The sequence below is a fragment of the Frieseomelitta varia genome, unplaced genomic scaffold, assembly GCF_011392965.1.
Source record: "Frieseomelitta varia isolate USP_RPSP 00005682 unplaced genomic scaffold, Fvar_1.2 scaffold_272, whole genome shotgun sequence".
Classification (NCBI taxonomy): Eukaryota; Metazoa; Arthropoda; class Insecta; order Hymenoptera; family Apidae; genus Frieseomelitta; species Frieseomelitta varia.
In genome coordinates this window covers 272,754-294,281 of record NW_025110004.1, presented here as the reverse complement: position 1 = coordinate 294,281, position 21,528 = coordinate 272,754, and the positions used below count along the sequence as shown (strand labels likewise).

Sequence of the window (21,528 nt, the reverse complement as noted above, 5' to 3'; positions counted from 1 at the left end):
AACATTCAACCTCTTTAATAAAGGTTTTGTTCCGAAAAAACACTCATCTCGATTGAATGATTGGAACGAAACAGTTATTTAGATGACTAAACTTTAATTTTAATGCCTTATAAGATTATCGATAAAAATATGAATCCATTACTTTCACTTTGAAATGATCTCGAAAATAATTCTTTCCACTTTCAATGAATGCACGCCTTAAAATATTACAACTTTCATCTTGGACATTTTTTCATAAAAACAAAAATACAGCAAATATATTTTCATTTAAAAGCCGCATCCTGTATAAAATTTAAAATATAATATCTAATTATTTTTTATTCAGAATAACATGTAGAAAAAATTCAATCGTAGAAAAAAAATCGTAGAGATCCAAAAACAATACATTTTTGTAAAAAATCATACTATACGATGATAGAGCTTTTTTACACAATGCCTACTAAATTCGCATTTATTTATTATGATTATTATATACACACATATGTATGTTTGCTCGTAATAAAGTATCATCGGGTTCAGTTCAATAAATAATTTTCAGTGCGGAAACGGCAACACTGTCCAACACTATACTGCAATACTTGCGTAAGTCGATACGACAGGATGTGACACGAAAATGATAAGGGGATCATATGCCCCCAAAACCTGGGACACGAAAAAGCATTGGATGTCCGGTCTATCCTACTCTTAGTCAATGCTTGTAGGTACTGTGTCGATAATTCGCGTGATCCGAGTACCCTTGTTCACTTACGGATTATATGAAGACTCGACGTTTGTTCCAATAAAACTAGGCTGCTGCTATGATAATAGTCAGCGATTGTTCAAAACTGTCCATTAAGTGGTCGCAAGAAGGTTACCGCACTTTTCTAGTTTCTCGCTCTATAAAAGATGGCGCTGTCCGTCTACCGGAAATGTATCTTTCAGCGGAACGATTAAACAGGAGTAGGCGTCATTATACTGGTCCGAATGGAAGTAGATGTCGTTACTTTTGATTGCGTGGGAGTTGGTGTCGCTATATACTTCTAGCGGAACTTGGATGTTTTTATGAAAGATGTAGGATGATGATGATAAAGATGAGGTAGGGTTATAAAGAATATAGAAGATAGAATGCGCGTTTCGTCGCCGCCAGACTCATCAATGGAACTGATTGCAGTGACTTCTACCCCAGACGCTCGTTTGTTAGGAAATAGGCGCGGAGATCACCCATCCTAGAGGTGTTCCGTACGTTGCGTGCTTAACCTGGTAATCGCCATCGATCTATTGGCTGCATCCACTTGCTTGTGGTGTTCATATCTTTAGAACTTGTATGTTAAGGATGTGCTCGCCGCTACAAGTATATGGTTAACATCCTTAATATACAAGTTCCGTAGATACGAACTCCCACCGATGGATTGATGACTATCCTCAGGTTAAGCACGCAGTGTGCGGAACACCTTTAGGATGAATGACCGTCCATACTCACAAGGAGAGGTCACAACTGTTGGGTCGTCGATTTTAATGAAATTTGGTCTGTAGATTCTAAATCAAATATAATTTGACTATGTCCAAGCATTTCCGTTAATACTCATTATTTACAGAGATATTTAATATTTTAATCTTCTACAGATATACTCCAGAGATATACTTCTTTTTTTATATCTGCAAGTAGTAAGATAATAGCGGAACTCATTCTCACCTAGACCTTCACAGGGTGCGGACGTACCCTGCGATACTTGAGAGTTCGAGACAAGTATACCTTTGGTGAGTGAATAGCGTGGTGCGTACAAATGCAAAAAAGCATTAATAAAAAACAATAAAAAGAGGAAAAAAAATAGAAAACAGTGCAAACAAGTTCACCGCAGTGCAAAAAACAAGGAAGAAAAAAAAAAGAAAGAGAAACAATCCAGAATGGAAATCTAGGGTAAAGTCCCTCGGAGATATCCCCGAAGAACAAAGAACAAAAGGAAATTACATCAATAAAAACAAATCAATAGATACAAGTAGCAATTCAATCTCAAATTACGCCAAATGTATGATACAGAACTAGACAAAAAAAATACGACAAATACTAAACCAAAATAAATCCAACAAAAGGCTAAACCCAACACCGACAATCATATCATCAAAGAAAAAAATGAAACAGGAAACAGAAACACCAAAGAACCAAATAGAACAAAGGACACCAAATACAAAACCCCCAACAAACGAAGAACTAATTCAACAAAATGACAAACTCAGATAATAGAAAAGTTGCAAAAACGACTAGAAGAAACAACGACCAAACTGGAACGTCTCCAAGAAAACCTCCAATCAAAAAATGAAACAGTAGAAATGGATATAACACAAGAGAAAAAAGAAGAAGACAATCAATCATGGGTCACAGTTCCAGCATCCAGAAAACGCGAAAATAAAGGCTAAACCCAAACGACAACCAACCACAAGCGACAAAAAAGCGGGAAACCACCGCCAAAAAACTAGCCGTACCGTTATCACCTCCCCAGCCACCAAAACAGCCAGCAACACAGGTAATCAACCGCAAGCACAATCTATAGCCCAATTACAGACGCAACCCGTTACACTACCGAACAACACCACAAGTAACAACAAGCAGACTAAACCCCCACCAATAATTCTCCACGAAAACACAGTAGGACAGACAATAAGTATACTTGATAAAAAAAATGAAAAACTTTTATATAAAACGAATAAACAACAACAAAAGAATATTACAAACAGAAACACTAAATAACCACAAAACAGCTTGCGAAATACTCAAGCTAAATAAAATACAGTACTTCACATACACACCAAGGACAGAAAAAAATCAGACAATACTGCTGAAGACAATTACAAAATTCACATCCGATATATGCTGGGCAAGAAACGCGGGCGATTGCGTCGGGGCGGTGCTCATCGATCTCGAGAAAGCATTCGACACCGTTTGGCTGGATGGTCTATTTTATAAATTAATAAAAAAAAACTTCTCACTGCACCTAATCAAAATACTCTGGAACATGCTACACGACAAACAATTCCACGTAAACGAAAGTAACAGCACTTCCAGAGCATACAAAATAGAAAACGGCCTCCAACAGAGTACTGTAAACTCCCCCATCCTGTTCAGCATCTACATCAGCGACCTACTCCAGATGTACAACCTAAACAGCGACGGCAAAAAAACAATAATAGCTTTCGCAGACGACGTAGTAATATACACAAAAGACAACAAACCATCGGTAATCAAAACAGAGCTACAACAATTTTTCAATAAAATACAGGATTACTTCCTGGAAATTAAAAATAAACATCAAAAAATGCGAAACCATTCTATTTAGACCATACATATCAAGGATATCCGACGCAAACTCCGACGTACGAACAAATACCAAAAAATTCAGTATACACGATCATAGCAACCACAATAACAAAGTACCGCTGAAGAAAACCGTTCGCTATTTAGGCGTGCATCTGGACTTCAAATTAAATCATAATGAACACCTCAAATTACAAGTAGAAAAAGCGAAAAAAGCATTCATCGCGAACAAGCGCATGTTTTACTCAAAAGACCTGAATAGCAAAGTAAAACTATTATTCTACAAACTAATAATCCGCCCAATATTAACCTACGGCTGCCCCATATGGTTCAACATCAGTGCCAGCACCATGGAAAAGATGCGCTTGTTCGAACGGAAATGCCTCAGGGCCTGTCTAGACAAATACAGAACGCCAGACTCCAACTACACGAAAACAATAAGCAACCATCGCCTATACAACGAAGCTGAAATAATAAGAATAGACATATTCATCCTAAAATTAATCAGAAACCACTGAGCAAATATATCCAATATCCAATCCAACAGCCTCAATATACCACTCAATCTGTCCCAACCCGCAATATTACGAAAGAACAAAACACACAGGATACACACCACCGGAATCCTTCATATACCTGGACAGCACATCGCACATTTAAAATAACGAAAATCTCCCAATCATCTACCACTACAGCAGAAAAATCAACAATAAAACTATACCGTACATCGGTAATTTATCATCCTGCGATCCCGAAATACGATACAAACACAAACTAACGGAGCACGACGTGAAAGTAAAATACAACAATAAAAAATATTGGTGGCTATAATAATAAAAAAAGAAAGAAACAATACCTTCCCGACCTGGGACCGTACCGAAGACAACAAAAAGACAAAAAAAAAAAAAAAAAATACAACGTAAGAGATGCACCCCGGGGCACTACAGTTAGCCCCATAAAGCAATATTTGTTAAGGCTTCATGGGACTGACCGGGCCCAAAAGTGCAATAGTATAGTATCAAAATCGCAATACATAAGAATAGAGTTCCCATTCTCCCCCCCCCCCCCCCCCCCCCCCCCNATAAAAAAACCCATAGATATAGTATAAATTTAGTTTATCTAGAATTAAGGATCTTGTAGCAATAAGTGCAATGTAGCAAATTTCTATCGTAAGATTGCGCGTGCTCCAGGACTGGAGCCTAATCTAAGAACACTACGAACCGATAAGCTTTTACTTGTTATGCTTTGTACATAGGTAAATACTATATATACTGGCACAAAATAAACGATGTTTAAAAAAAGAAAAAGAAAACAATAGCGGAACTGATAGTGTAGTGAATTCATATCCTGAGGTTTCAGAGTTCGAATCCTCTCAGGGAAAAGAATGTTTTTGTATTATCTTTATTTTGTTTTTCTTTTTTTTTCTTTTAAGTTTTCTTGTTTTTTTATGTAGAATACTGTGTTTTACATTTTTATAGTAACCCTAATTATTAATTTAAAATATTACAGAAAATTTTAATATAAAATATAACGTCGAGCATTACAATTTTTAATAACTAATATTTTGCAAAAGAACATTACAATATCTATGATGATAAGCGTCATAAAAGCATAACACTGCATTTTTTACATCGTTTGGAAAACACTTGGTTTACGTTGAAAAATTTGAATTTATGAGATATTAATTTTGTTGCGTAATATTTAACCAGAAATATTTAACCATTGCATTGAAAACTGGTACAGATAATTGATTATAAATTAATGAATGAATTTTGATAGCGTCTTCTCTACGTTCAAAAGTTTATGATTATTTTGTAAAATTTCTATAGCATTCTATAATGGGGACATTATAAAAATATAAAACACAGTATTCTACATAAAAAAAAAAAAACAAAGAAAGAAAACAAAAATAGAGATAAGAGTTTTTCTGTAGGAGGAGGGATTCGAACCTTAAAACTTCCAGGTATCAATACATTACATTACAGCTTCGCTACTACATCACTACTTCCAAATTTAAGAAAAGAAGTATGTGTAGCTCTGATAGAAAATTAAAACATTAAATATCTCTGTAAATAATGAGTATTGACGGAAATGCTTGGATACAGTCAAATTATTTTTACTTTAGAATCGACATACCAAATTTCATTAAAATCGACGACCCAACAGCTGTGACCTCTCCTTGTCAGCCTAGAGGTTCCTAACAAGCGTCCGGGGTAGGGGTCGCCACCATCAGCCCCACGAGTCTGGCGGCGACTCTGAGACGAAACGCATTCCACCTTTATTCCTACCTCATCCTCTTTCCTAAAATCCATCCACATTACCAACATAGCCGCTACATACTATTTACTACTTATGTCACCTATCAGACAGCTTACGAATTCCAAAAATGAAAAAACGAATAACCTTTGCCATTTTCTAAGCAGTTGGGAAGTGGGTGAGTTTTAAACAGACTTTGTAAATGTAATATAATTGTACTATAGGTTTGGTTGGTAGATTTTTCAATTTCATGGCGGGTCCAGGAATTTTATTGTTGGGAAGTTTCTTTATTATATTTTTGATTGTTCTAGGAGTGGAGAATAGAAAGTTTTCTTGGGTTAGAGGGATTGCTCTAGTTGCTTTGTGTTCGATCTCCTGTTCTATGGTAGAGTAGAAGTATGTATTCTAAGCGTTCGTGTGTACTTGTTCGAGTTAGATCTTTTGATTTTTCCTCGTCCGAATAAAGAATTGTATTGTGCGTTGTGTCCCGTAATATGGGTGTTCTGTAATTTAGTATGTTTGCTATAGCGTGGTCAGTATTTTTTATGTTTGCTAATTTTTGCTGTCATGTATTGTTTTTTGCCTGGATTATTTTTTTTTTTATATGGTGTTTGTGAGGATGTTTCTTTGCAGTTTATAAATCAGATTTCCGGTCTTCTGGTATTTTCTTCTTATTTTGTTCCTGTTTTTTATGATGTCGGAGAGAAGCGGCATAATGATTGGATTTATGCTATGGGCTGAAACTATTTGTGTTGTGTTAGAGTATATCTTCTGTATGTGGTAAATGAGAGTTTTGTATTTGAAGCGATAGTTCTATTGGATGGTTAGAGGATAAGCCGTCAATAGTTTAGCAGTTGCAGAGGTAAAATACATTAGAGAGGAAAATATCTATGTATATTGGTTGGTGTATAATTAGGTTTTCTGTATTTTGTATAGGTATAAGATTTAGGTATAAGTTTGACTGTATATAATTTGGTAATCTCGGAGTTCAGAGTGATTTTTGATTGCCGATCCATTTAAATTTCGCGTTTCCATTTAAATTGTTCCAAATGCGATGTTTGGCGTTAAAATCTCTTCCGATAAAGAAGTGTCCTGTATCGTGAGGAGGAATAATGTTATCGAAATCAATTTGATTTATTTTGGTTTATTTTGGTTTTCGAGAATACATATACGGCACCGATGACGAGTCTTGGTGTGGTTAATTTTATTCTATGTTTTATATGTTAGGAAAGGTGTTTTCAATAGGAGAGATGTCTTCAGTAGGAATATCTTTGCAGGAATATCCCTCCTCTTATTTTGTTTGCGGTTGTTAGTGGTAGAGTACCTAGGTTTCTGTAAATGCTGAAATTTGGGATGACTAGGTTTCAGTAATGATAACAATATCTGTTATGATATTATGATATTATAAGATTATGATCGATAACAAATTTGTGACGTTTGATTATTTTGTTCTTTACGCTAGTTGCGTTCCATAAAGTGAGATTAAGGGAATTTCTATGAGTGACCATTTTCCAATTCTTTTACTGTTAGTATTGTAGCTTTAACTCTATCTAGATTATTTGCGCATTTAATATAATGTTTTTGGATTAATGTAATTATTCTTAAGAATAAGTCGAGGTCTGCTGTTTTAAGTTGGTCGAGTTAATCTGCGATGTCTGGGTTGTTTTGTTGTTCTGTTGATAGGAGGTTGTGCAGTGTTAGTGCTCTTGCGAGTGTTAGGCCTTGTTTTAATCCGTGAATGGACTGGGAAGGGAGGAGAGTATGGGGAATTTTGTTGGGAAGAAAGATGGGAAAATGATGTGAGTGATGAAGGATAGGTGAAGATTGTTGTACCGTTTGGATTTTGTTTGTGTATGTGTCTTTTTTGTAAGGAAAGCTAGTAGGGTAGGACATTTCGAATTAGTTAGCTAGGTGATTTCTTTTTAGTTTGCGTAAGTAGGTGGAGTTTTTTTTTACAGATTCTGGAATTATGTCATCCAGTGCACTTAACGCAGACTGCTTTTTTATTACAGTTAACTGAGGTGTGGCCGTGTGCTTTGACAACGGAAACACTAAACTGTTGTGTAATTCGTGTTTTTCTCAGTATATTTTGATATTTTTGATATATCTAATGTGATTTTTGATATATCTAATGTGCCAAAGTTTTTCCGGGTGCGAAAGTAACACGATAAATTGGATATTTTGTATGTGTGGGAATTTCTGGAACAAAGAATTGGATTTAAACCTTGACTTTTAATGTTGCATATTCTAACTTCTGGAAGACGTGTAACTCCTTTTAGCACTATTGTAGTTATTTTTTTCGTGCTGACCGTGTAGATATTCTGTTTTCTTTTTGGTATGTAGTTTTGAAATCAGTAAAATAATATAAATTTGTGAACATAATTTTTAATCTGTTTGATGTAAATTTATTTAAAAGGCGTTTTTTTTTTTTTTTTTTTTTTTGAGAGCGTTGAGAAGCTTGATATGATTTATTTTGTTGAGTATGTAGATAGAAGAAGATTTGTGAGATTTGTGAGAGTTTATAACTGATGAGTTAGCTGTGAAATTTTTTTGTGTTGAAGTGTTACCCGTAAGGGATTCTGTGTTTAGTGTTCCAGTATCGTGTTCTGTCATTAGGATTTAATCCATATGGATTTACAAATTGTATTTATCAATGTATAAAAAAATGCGATTTCATTTAGAAAAACATAAATGATCTTTATATGCTCTTCACACGTCTGTAGAAAAACTAATAAACTAAATTGTATTCCATTCTGTTTAGAGTATTTCATAATCAGGTATTTATTATATAGAACTTTTTTCTATTTCATCACTAATAATACACTATTTATTTTAATTTTTGAAATGAAACATGTTGACAATAAAGATCATGTAAGAATTAACGAAACTTAAAAAATATTTTTCAACAAACCCGATCATTCTATAGTTCTTTAACAAGTTTTGTTCACATGATGAATAAAATATAACACACCTATAAAAAAATTTGTCTTTGAAATTTAAGGTCGAAATCAATTTTGCAGCATCTTCGTTTATTAAATGTCGACAGATCCGAAGATATAGAATCACGTTATGGTAATCATGGCGTAATTTTTGATTACTTTAATATATATATATACAGCCTTGTAAAATGTTTCATAATATCATAGGTGGATTCTGTATCCTATATTTTTTGATCGGTGGAGATTTGTTAAGAAAATTTGGGACAAAATTTCAAACTTTCTTTTTGTATTATCATTATTATCGTTATTATTGTTATTATTATTGTTGTTGTTATTTATTTTAATGTTGCTTCAACAATTCAGATTGTTGACAGTGTAATACAATTTTTACATCATAATAATGTGCTTAAATAATAGACTTTACAAAGTATTTAATACAAACCGTTATGTAATGATCTCTGAATTGTATATTTTTATACAATTTTGTGTCCCTTAAAAACTCAATAACATTAAATAAATAACTGTCGAAACATAATACGATAGACAAAATTGTAAGTAAGTTAGTAATTTTCCTAACATTGTCGTAGTTATTACAGTTTTTAGTTATTACAGTAATGGTTTAATAGTAATTTTTTATATTCGTCATAGACGAGTTACTCATGTTTAATGTATCATGAATGTGTCAGTGCCGAAAAAACGGAAATATTATTCCTTTCATACAATAGATCTTACAAAATTAAAAAAAAATCTCTCAAACTAATTGTTTGAGTTTCTCATCATACAGAGGTTAATATTTTTTGTAAAAAATTTCAATTGTGTTGATTAATGGATCAAAAACTATATAATCACGTTCAAAAAGTGGAAGTGATCTTAAAATTTTCGAAATTCCTGTATCTATAAAAATTTATTATTGCCATATTGTGGATTCCTCTATACTTAATAACTTTTATTAACAAACTTTTATTAACATATATATATATATATATATATATATATATATTTCATTAATCTTGTTATCTCCACAGTTAGTAGAGATTTAAAAAACAAAGCAAATTGATTTCTTAACAAAACTAAAAATCTTCCATCCTATTGTAAAGTTTAAATTTTTAAACTTAGGCAATTATCAGATATGTCCTTTTGAGTCTTCTTATTATAGTCTGCCTGAATAAGTCTTTGATAAGTCTATTTTGATGATCTACATTTTTTGTTTTGTGACTCGTTGCACATCGTTTTATTATATTTTTGACCAGGTAGATCATTGTGTAGAGTTTGATTGAAGACAAACCACGGTGCGTTTGTGATTTGTCAGAGAGTTTTTGACTGAAACGCTGAATCCTGTAGGATTTTTATATTGGATGGCTTCGTGCACCCCCACGATTCCATATGTTCAAATTGGAATTATTATTATCTTGTATAGCAAAAGTTTATTTTCTAATAACAGTTGTGATGTTCTTTCTAATAGCCAATACATTTTCTTTAGTTTCAGTTGTTTTTTAGTCATAATATGAGTTTTCTATGTCAGTTTTTGGTCGAGATGGAGTCCAAGATACTTCACTTCACTTTTAATTGGAATTGGAGAGTTATTTATTGTTATTTGTGGACAGGTATCTTTCCTACGGGTAAAAGTAATTTGGGAAGATTTTTCATTGTTGATTTTGATTTTCCATTTTTTGAACCAGAATTGTAGTTCGTTTATGTGGTGTTGAAGTTTCGTAGATGCAATGTTTTCTGTGGAATATTAATACAGCAGCATCGTCTGCAAAAGTAGGGATTGTAGTTTCTTCCGTTTTTGGGATATCATCTGTATATACAAGATATAGAAATGGGCCTAACGCGTTCTTGGTATTCTAGCCTTTATCTAGTGGTAGTTAAATAGTGCGTTGTTTTTTTTTACTTGCAAGAATCTGTCAGAGAGGTATGATTTCAAGATGAAGTTGCTGAGGTAATGAATCAGCAATTTTTTTTTCAGTTTGTATGTAACAGTCCGTTATGCCAGACCTTGTCAAAGGCCCGTTGGATGTTCAGAAAGACCGCTGCACATATTTTCTTGCTTTTAAGACTTTTCATAATTTATAATATTTTGTGGCATTGTTGAATAGTGGAATGTTTTTTCCTGAAGCCAAACTAATGGTCAGGAATTATCTTTTTTAGGGAGATGTTTTCTTTCAGTTTTATGAGGAGTAGCCTTTCAAACACTTAGATAGCAATGGAAGGAGACTTATTGGCCTATGATGTAGTTTCTGTAGATTTGCCTGTTTTTGCAATTAAGATGACTTGGGCGAACCTCCATTGTATGGGGAAGTGACGAATTCTAAGTATGCTATTAAAGATAGTGGTTAACAAGACAAATGCCTTTTGGTTCATTGCTTTAGGATTGACCCGACTATCAAGTCATAGTCTGGCACTTTATGGCCATTCAATTTATTTATTATAAGCCGTACTTCGGTTTTTATCGATGCTGAGTCTTGAAAAAGTTTGTTAAGAAAATTTAAAATTTCATTTTCATCATTATCATTGAGTAGAGGCATAAAAACTCGTTCGAGATGATTTGCATAGAAACTCGTTCGAGATGATTTGCAAATACATTCGCTTTTTCTTCATCTGTTCTAGCCCAGCTATTATCTGGTTTCTTAATTGGCGGAATGTTTACAAAGGTTTCTTAGGTTTTTTGATGACTTTCCATATTGAATGGTCAATAGGTGATAGGTTTGTGGTATAGTTTTTGAATGAGTCGTTTCTTGATTTAGCAAGCGTTGCATGATGTTTATGTATCAATCTATTAAAGAGTTGTTTATCCAAAATATTTTCGGTTCTATGCCATCTGCCTTAGGCTCTACGCTTTTCTTGAACTAATTCTCTTATGTGGAGACGTATATCTATTGGCTTTCAGTTTTGCTTGTTACTCATTGGCATAGCTCTTTGTATTGTATTAATGAAGTATTCTTCAGCGTTTTCAACTTCATGTAGATTTTTAATGCGTATAATTAGATTGATTGTTGTATTAATTTTTTGGAACTTTTCTCAATTGGTTTTGTTGGAACATAGCTTAGGCATGGGTTGTTTTTGTATAATATCTGTGCTAGGGTTATGATTTATGCCACTGTGATCGAAACTTATGTTGAAATTGGCCTCAATTTATGAATTAATATGGGAAATGCCTTTGGTAACGTCAAAATCTAAGAGATTCGGAAGTTTATTTGGGTTCGATGGCCAGTAAGTTGGCTGTCCAGTAGATAATAGATAAATTTCTATGTTGATGCAGATTGCGTCCTTTTGTTGTGATGATACTGAAGCTGTATGTTTTGCGTTCCAATCTCCAGCAATAATGAATGGACATTTAATAATTCTAAATATTCCTGAGTAGAGATGATATGTCGCGGTGGAGAATAGATGGAGGCTATAGTTAATGGCCTTGGGAAGGCTAGCACTTTTATCATTACTGACTGAATTTTGTAGGTGTAGATGGGTTCCAGCTTAACATAGTTAAGGCTACTTTTTATGATGATAGCTGAGCCCCCATGAGCTCTGTTGATGGGGTGGTTTCCGAATTAGATTGAGTAGTTTGGTATTTTAAATATAGATCATACAGGTTTAGTGACTCTCTGAAATTAAGAGAATGTCAATTTTATTAATTTTGAGGAATAATATGATCTCCTGTATTCGATTGGAGATCCCATTGACATTGTAGCGATTCTTAGTGACTTGTCGTGAAGAGTTATTGATAACGGTTGCAAGCATACTTAGTATCATGCTATTTTGATTGATAAGTGTGTGAATATATTTTTGAATTTGTGGAGGAAATTTGTGATTATGTCGATAACATTTACGTTATTGTTGTTTGCGTTTGCGTGTGATTTCGGCTTGATTATTTTAGCGTATGCTCTGGATGTTTTGATATATTACAGCTTACTAGTTCTTTGATGACTAAGGATTCTGCTGTGTTAAGATAAGGTACTGGTACTGGACTGGTTGATGCTGTTTGATTGAGATAGTGTTTTCCTTGTATTTACTCCTTTCTCACTTTTGTTTCTTGCATTTTTTAAATCCCCGTAGACAATCCCTGCAGCCTTTATAATTTGCTAGGTGGTCGTCGTCGCATAGTGCGCATTTAGCAAGAGTGTCTCTCGTTTTTTGGCACGTTTTGAAGTCGTGGAACTACCCACATTTCACACAGCTATATAGTTTAAGGCAGCAATTTTTGGAATGTCCTGGCATCTTGTGCATTGGATTATATTATTTTTGTTCCTCGTGGAACAAAAGGCTCGATTTTGAGCTTTGTATGACTTATGTATTGACTGTCATACACTTGTTTGTTACTGTTTTGTGGTTCGAGGTCAACAAAAAATGGCAGTGGTTTCTTACTTGTTCTGTGTTTGGCATTGATAATATTTTTTACTTTGTGTCCTCTGGCGGTTAGTTGTTCGATTATTTTGTTATCGGTACAGAGTGCTGGAAGTCTCTGATGACTACCCTGTATGATCTGTCTTATTTTAACTGATAAGTATGGTGAATGATGTTCTGTTCACGGAGATAACGAACGAGATTCCTATACGTGTCAGGAAAGTAGATTGATTTTAACTGTATTATTTGCTAATGTTTTTGCGTAGAATTGACGGTCTTTTATGATCGTAGCTAGATGATTTCCAATTGAGGGATTAACTAGTGGTGATGGTAATGAATTTATTTTGAAACGTAAGTTGGTAATAAATGAATTAAAGGATGGATGTTTGGAACGTAAGAACGTTGAGTATGAGAGATGAAGGTAATGCGTTTCGTTTCAGGATCGCTGCCTAGACTCATCAGTGGGGCTGATGGCAGCGACCCCTTACCCCAAACGCTTGCTGTTAACTACCTGCTAGGCTGGACGGTGACCCATCTTAGCGGTGTTCTGCACTCTGTTTGCTTAACGTCGAAGATCGCAGGTGCTTCGACGCTAGGCGCACAACCACTTGCGGCTGCTAGTCGGTATTCGAATCTCATACTTAAGGAATCATAGGCCGCTACACCAATCATACCTTTGTGGTCGTTGACCCCATATGTGTAAATCGGTAGAGGTTTAAAAGATTTTGGACTTTTGTCATTACTGCGAGGAGAGTTATCATTGTATCCTAATCTAAATCATCTTCATTTGATAACGGTGAATAATGGTTGATTGTGATAGTTGCCTGTGGTTCTTTGGCAATTTCTAGAGAAATATTTCTTTTTCTTTTCTTGACATTTTGCTAGTGTGCATTTTCTTTTTGATCGTTTATCATCCTTATGTCACTAACATGAAGGGAGTTGAGATATGATTGCGATTCGCTTTGAGAAGAAAGCCATTGAATCGTTTCTGTAGTTAGTTGATTTTGTTGAATATGTTCAGACCAAGAAGTAGTTGAAAACATTTTTTGTGTTAGGCGATATCTGCTTACACTTTGTTATTACTACGTTGTTGGCTTTAGAGTTAGATATATTAATGGTTTGTTATAGTTTCAAAGTTTATTTTCGAGAATATATGCGATGATATCGACCGATGCAAGCTTCGCGTGCGCTTTGTTTATTTAACTTGGATACAATGTCAGAGACTCATTCGAAAATTCGCTCGTTGACTCTTTAATCGCGAACTCTATTCTCAACTGCGTTTCCTGAATTGGACTCTGTTTTCTCGATTTGAGCTACGAATTCTGACTCTACTCAACTCTAACTAAAGGCTATGACTGAACTGACTATTTCTTCTTTTTGCGGTTTTCATGAAGCCTCGGTTCTTCTTCTAGACTTTCCCAATTGGCTATGTCGCTTTTAGGTTTTAGCCAATAATTAAGTTGTCTCGAAATTGCGTCACCTATTCTTCGCGCTCGTAATGTACTTTTTCAAAAGCGCGGATGCAATTTCGTTGGAAATAACCTTTTCTTAATTGTTGGTTTAAAACGCAGCGGGGTTTCTTCCGGGTCCGATTTTTATAAATTATTGTTTCGCAAGCATCTCAGCCCGCGTGTGGGTCCTTAGAAAACTTAAGATTTATGACGCTCGCAATTGCTATTCTAGCCTTTTACTAAAACTCGAGTGTGGAATATTGTCTTACGTACTGAAAGAACAGAACTTGGCCTTTTCAATTGAATAATTTAAATTCTCCTAACTTTCTTGTTCTAGAAAAATAACTTTTTCTAGAACATGACAAACATCAGAAAATGACAAACAAAGATCTTTATCGATTTTCTGTAAACACTGAGACAAGCAATTAATACGCAACGATATTCATATTTGAACAATTTGACTGTTGAAATGATTTTTGCTTGCTGAATTTAGTCGAGCGTTTCGCAATGACTAAACGAGGATGAAGTTAAAAATTATAATTGGTCATCGTATGGAGAAAACCAATCGATATGCTTATTAAATATTCAACCTTCTCTTGGGCCCTGAGCGCATTTTTAAGAAGAAAAAATAAGTGAGCGAGCGAACTTACGAAAGCATAAAATCCCAAAAACAATTATACAGAGTGGTCCATTTAAATGAGGTTATCTAAATATCTTTGCTAATTGTGATGATGCAAAAAATATTTTTTACCTAACATGAATGGTATTTAAAAGGATCGTTGTCCTAATCTTTTAAAAGTTATCGAGTTTATGACTCATTCAGTGATTTTTTACTCATTCAACTATTCTTGAATTGCGTGATTTCTGTTATTGATCATGATGCATGATTTCTTTGTTTTAAATTTACATAACGCATATGTATATATTCTATGTACTCTAATAATATGAAAACATATACTTATCAATGTATATTATTTTCAATAAATTTTTCTATCTATTATTCGCTAATTAATCGACCATGAATTTGTGTGAAATGAATACTCTATATTGATTGAATTCTAAAATTTTCTTTTTTGTTTTCAGATAAACGACGTAATAAGGAAATTATGGAGACATATGCCACAAAATTTCCAGATTATACGTTCCTTCCAATAAAATTCGATACTATTAATTTTCGAACTAGAAAAACGTTCTGTGTCGAAATTAAACCAAAACAAGGCTATTTGCGAGATATCGATCGAAAATTTCAAAAGTGTCCTTACTGTCTGACACAGTATTACAAGGTAATGTAATGATCTTATATTTTACGTTACTGATTGTGAGTATTATTTCAATGCATTATTTCGTTTCCTAAAATTATTACAATCATGGAAAACGTTGATAAACAAATATATTTTTACATTCTACAATATACAGTAAAAATTGATTAGCTATTAACACGATATGAGCTTCTGTCGAGGAAATCTCGTTCGATGACCATGTCATGAATAGTTTTCGTTGATTATGACGATTCGTACTTGCTGATCATGATGTTCGCGACTGAATTGCTAATTATTCTTATTCTTGCGAATCCGCACAGTTCAAGTGGTTCTTTATCATTTTGAGTTCTAGTTTAATTATCACACTATTTGCTACTCATTAGAGTGTTGAAACTTCCAATATTAATGTAGGGGACACGACCCAGGCAGCACCATAAATTATAAAATAAATATGTCGCCTTCAACCTACTTGGACCCTGGGACGCAGTACCGTCAAGGCCATGAGGTAATTGCCAAAAAAAAAACTCTCATGGCCCTGACCGTGCAGTTCCCAATTAAACAAAAAAACTTCCAGACGTTTCGACCTGGAAAAAACACAAAAGAGTCGGGGGTATATAAGACCCGACTCCAACGCATCACTACTTATTAGTTCTTCCTGGGTACCAACGTCCACGTCAGTAAGTATATCTCTCTACCGTGCTGCCTGTGCGCATTCCCTTACTCGCAATCATTAATCTTTGTGTATTAGTAGTGTTTGGACGATAAGTCCGTTTGTTGTATAAACTCTGTACTACTTCTGTAAATAAACGTTACTAAAACACTAAAACTGGTGGACCCCGACGCATACGCGCACGTTTTCCTCTGCGACCGTCTGCATTCGGCGGAAGCGCTGTTTGCGCGGGCCTATTGGGCGTCTTTTTCTCTATGACCGTCTGCTTTCGGTGGAGGTGCTGCATGTGTATTAGCGTATCTCCCACTGCGACCGATTTATATGCCGTGGCCAATTATCGTTGTTGTGGCATCCTTTCTTGATGTTGCATCCTTGATAGGCGTCTGGTCCTTCCTGATGATTGTTGCCCTCTTCGTTGATGTGTCGTCCCTTCCTTTTGTTGTTCGTTGAATTAGGTTGCGTGTTCATATCATCGTCGGGCTATCACCACTTGAAGAGATTGAAAGTGTTGATGATGATGCGAGGATAATGTAGGAAGTGGTAATGTGGGTAAGGTGAGGATTGTGCGTTTCATCTCAGAGTCGCTGCCTAAGACTCATCAGTGGGGCTGATGGCAGCGACCCCTTACCTCAGACGCTTGTTGTTATAACTACTCGCTAGGCTGGATGATCACATCATCCCATCCTAGCGGTGTTCCGCACTCTGTTTGCTTAACATCGAATATCGCTAAGACTTCGACGCTAGGCGCACAGCCACTTGTGGCTTGTACAAGTCGGTGTTCGAAACTCGTACTCGATGAACTATAGGCCGCCACAATCAACAAAGTAGGTAATTCACTTTCTGTTCACAGAACAATATATACATATAAGGTGTAACAAAATTTAGTGTGGCTCTTACAGGTGATTCTACATCTCTAAAGATTAGTGAAAATTAAAAAAAACATTTGTCGCAAAATTAATCATTACCTTGAATTTCAAGGTCAAATTTTTGTATTATTGCATCATATTCTACTCACTATAAGTATCGCAAATGATCCATTCTCTTGATATTCAAGTTCCTGACATCGTCATTGACGTCATAAAATGATTATTTTTGAGTGTATTATTACATATATATTTTGTATCGCGATATTATATTTGGATGTAATCACTTCGAAAAAATCTGTAAACACATCATATCTTTTCTTACGTTTCTCCTTCTTAACCCATAAAATGAAACCATTAGTATTTATACCTTTTAATAGTCATATTTGTTCACCAGAGTCAATATGACCATTATTATTACGTAAACAGAGTTTTCATCTTGCTTTTAAATTTTTCCTGAATGTTGAGTGAATGTAGAAAGTATTCGTACACTGATGATTTTCAAGCAAACTTTAATATAATTATTGTTTATTAAATAATTTTTGTAAAAAAAATGAATCTATACTTATTTGAAGTATTCTATATTTCTACAGAATACATAGCACAAAAAAAAATATTACTCGTTTACATAATTTGCAAAATTGATAAAAAAATTGATAAATCAGTAAAAATATACGAGCGGAAAATATTCATACAATTCTTATGGCACTCTTGATATAACAGAATTTCCATGTGTAAATAATGATTCTTTCTAATAATGATTAATCATACTAGTATACTGAGAAACATTATCACCAGGCTTCATTAGCGTTTATAACTTTGCACTATTTAAGAATATTATTGAAAGGTACGAAAGTTCACAATAGAGAACAAAATTATTAATTTACACAACTAGTGTGAAAGTTTGGTAGATATTTTACGAATTGTTAATAGATCAAGATCTACTGTACAAAATTTAATTGGTAGATACGATTAAAAAAAACTCTGGAAAATAAGTTAAGAAGTCCGCAGAAAATCAATCAGTATATGGATTATTATTCGAATGATTAAACAAAATCCAGAAACAAGTACAATAAATATTGTGGACGTTAAAAAATAATTTAAACATTGCACAGTAGAGTAGCTTGGAAAAAATCTTTTGTCAGTGAAACGAACAAAAAAAAAAAAAGATTAGAATTTGCAAAAAACAATTTACGTAAATACATCAATGGAGTATTAGAACAAAGTAGTTTTCACAAACGAAAGTAAGTTTAACATTTTTAGATCAAATAGATATTGTATTGTGTAAAGAAAAAAAAAAACAAAAAATGAAGAACTTAATGCAAAAAAACTTATTGCCCATTATGAAAGCGTAATTATTTAGTTGTGTGCATATGTTGTTGGGATTACAGTTTATTCATAAAATAATGAACAGATTTATATTGAGATTTGAAAAAATGGGGACTAAAGACAATTTTGTTTTTATGTACGGTAATGATCCAAAGCATATTGGATTCAATACGAGAATGTGGATTCTACACAATACACCAGCATAAAAAAGCGTCCACAATCGCGAGATATTAACCTTATTGAACATTTGTGGGATTATCTGGAACTTGAAATTATAAAGTATCAAATTTCTTCAAAAAATGATTTTAAAAATACACTTTTGGAAGAATAAAATAAAATCCCTTCCTATTTAAAAGCAAATTTAGTAAATTTAATGTCTTGTAATGTCTAATAATAATCAGAAAGAAATCCTACGAAGTATTAACTATTGTAAGATAATATATACATTATAGTAAATTTAATTTAAATTACCTTTTTCTCATTAAAACTTATTGTCATACAGTAATTGTATGAATATTTTTCTCTCGTATAATGCTGTTAATTTATCAATTTTTTTTGTCATTTTTACAAATTATACAAACGAGTGATATTTTTTTATGACTTATGATATGACTATGTATAGATTTTTTTATTAGATATTATTTTTTACACAAATTATTTATGAAATTACTTATAAAATATTATTTAAAAACTTCAACTCATCAGAGTACAAATACTTTCTGTACACACTGTAGATTGAATAGGACGGGAAGTTTCTTCTTCTAATTTTAATTATTGCACAGATCGTATTGATTGTGTTGATCGGCATTGTTCCTTAGAAAAATAAGTCGATAGAGAATATATATACATAAATGAGATGCAGGTCTACGCTATTATCTATCGACTTCTAAACATTTCTGATAAAAATTCATGCGCAGGTCTAACAAAATGCGATGATGCCCCATCGTGCATAAAATAAATATCATGTCGTCTAATGAAGTGATATAATAGATTTATGAAAAGCGATCTAATTTGCACCAATTATATTCAGTAAGCAAAAAGGACCGATAATATTGTCTCCAATAATTCTTCTCCATACATTAAGCGAAAACCAATCTTAATTAAAAGTTTGAATCACAGCATGAAGGTGGTTACATGCCCAAATTCTAGTACATATTTTGCGGATTTTAAAATTTCGTATTGGAAAAATTTCGAAAAAATTGTGGATCTTGTGGAACTACATCAAATTACTTAACGTACTAAAAGCTGAATACAATAATGCATTCCAAGTGAAATACACATTCGACATACTTAAATAATGTACCAACGTAAGCGATTTCTTAGAATTCAAAGGAATATACCAAAAAGATAATATAGAGTACCCCCACATACAAAAATCAATAAAAAAAAAACTCCAAGAGTGATTCTAAAATTATAAATACGCCTTCCTGAAGCCAGAATTTGTAATAGCATCAAAAGGCCTTCGTGTACTGCACCGAAATCCCAATTCATACAAGATATTCCATCTACCCCATCACCTTTCTCTCGCGGGGCAATCCTAACCCAAGAAAATCATATCAGGTATGTGGAAAATCTCATAATTTACTCCCAAACATTTGAATCCCACAAATCCTCCATCCAATGCTTCCGTTGTCAAGCGCATGGCACATCAGACTGCAACAAAAAAGCAGTTTGTGTAAAATACGCACTTACTTCAAAGCATTTGACACACTACTCACATGCCAACCCACACACTATCCACGTACCAACTGTAAAGGCAATCATCCTGCAAACTATTTTCAGTGCCTAGCATTGCTAGCCTTCCTATACAAGAAGAGCAATTACAAATCAAAGGACCTTCACTCATAATTTCGTATCCCGTACTTCTCCTTCCTTAGAGCATTTCCCTTAATTACTTCCCCAAAAGAATTCCCACTCCCTCTCCTTTCGCCCAATCAATCCATAAAACTAGATCTGGTATCACATGTGCTAAAGCTGTAACATCGATTTGTTTGTTGTCACATTCTCAGCACAACAAACAAATCACCATGACAACATCGAATTCTCGGACTAAATTAATGAACCTCAATCCATAAATCTGAACCTCTTCTTTATCACACTCTTAATTATCACACCAATACACGGACATCGCCATTATAATAGAAATTTGGCTAACCCCTAAAAAAAACCTTGACGATATCAAATTACACTATATTCAGAAAAGATGAACCTCCAATTAACACTAACAAACTCAGAGACGGAGTGCTCATTGCAATGCGAAAGCATATCCCAACCGAAAACATCCTACAACCAATATTCCTCGACATCGAATTCATCTCAGTGAAAACTAAGACCATCCTTTATCTAACAGTAAGAGCAACTTATGCATTTCCAAAAACCAAGATCTCTTAAAGTGACCTAGATTTCATTATCCCACCCAGGATCCGGGTCACTTCAGCATAGACGGTGATTTTAATGCAAAGCACCATATCTGGAATAACCTCAGAAGAAAACTATCTTGGCTCCACTATCAAGAACCATTTCGCAACTATCAGGTCATCCATAGTTCAGTCTATAACCACAGGCAACCGAATTGCATTCCCTCAAATATCCATCTTTCTGTCAAACATTCCTTACGATCACGTATGTCATACCATAGACAACTTACTCTCTAACCACCTTCTCATAATACTCTTGCTACAAACAAGAAGAAACACAACTCAACAGAACATAATGAAACAAACCGACTGAAATGCGTACGCTAAACACTGTAATGAATTAAAAATAAACCATCTACAGAACACAACAGACATAGACAAAAAAATCAAAGCTCTTCATCACCAAATTCAAACAGCCTATCATAAAGCAACACACTCAACAACATCTCAAACTAATGCACAACCGCGGATACATTACTACAAAACCTCATATAAGAAGGGAACAGGCACAGGAGAATTTGTCAAAGAGCTGGTAACCTCACCCGCAAGCTCTAAGAGAAACATGCTTTTTTCTACCATTCGAAAAAGTATAGTAGAAACAAGAAATCGAATCTGGCAGGTCAAGCTTTCTTATATCAAGAAAATGGACTATACCTTTTGGCAAATCTATAAAATCACAGAAAGAACAAAAAAAATACCGTTTGTCAATTTTTC

General features: G+C 34.1%; 1 protein-coding gene across 5 annotated transcripts in view; it reads left to right on the top strand.

The window, feature by feature from the left end:
- LOC122528952 (inositol-pentakisphosphate 2-kinase) overlaps positions 1–21,528 on the top strand; it is a 211,599-nt gene that overhangs the window by 167,337 nt on the left and 22,734 nt on the right. For all 5 annotated transcript variants that reach the window (XM_043654618.1, XM_043654621.1, XM_043654620.1 and 2 more), the window contains one exon: positions 15,360–15,559. In XM_043654618.1, the coding sequence (XP_043510553.1) occupies positions 15,360–15,559 (200 nt within the window). The remainder of the gene's footprint in view (positions 1–15,359; positions 15,560–21,528) is intronic.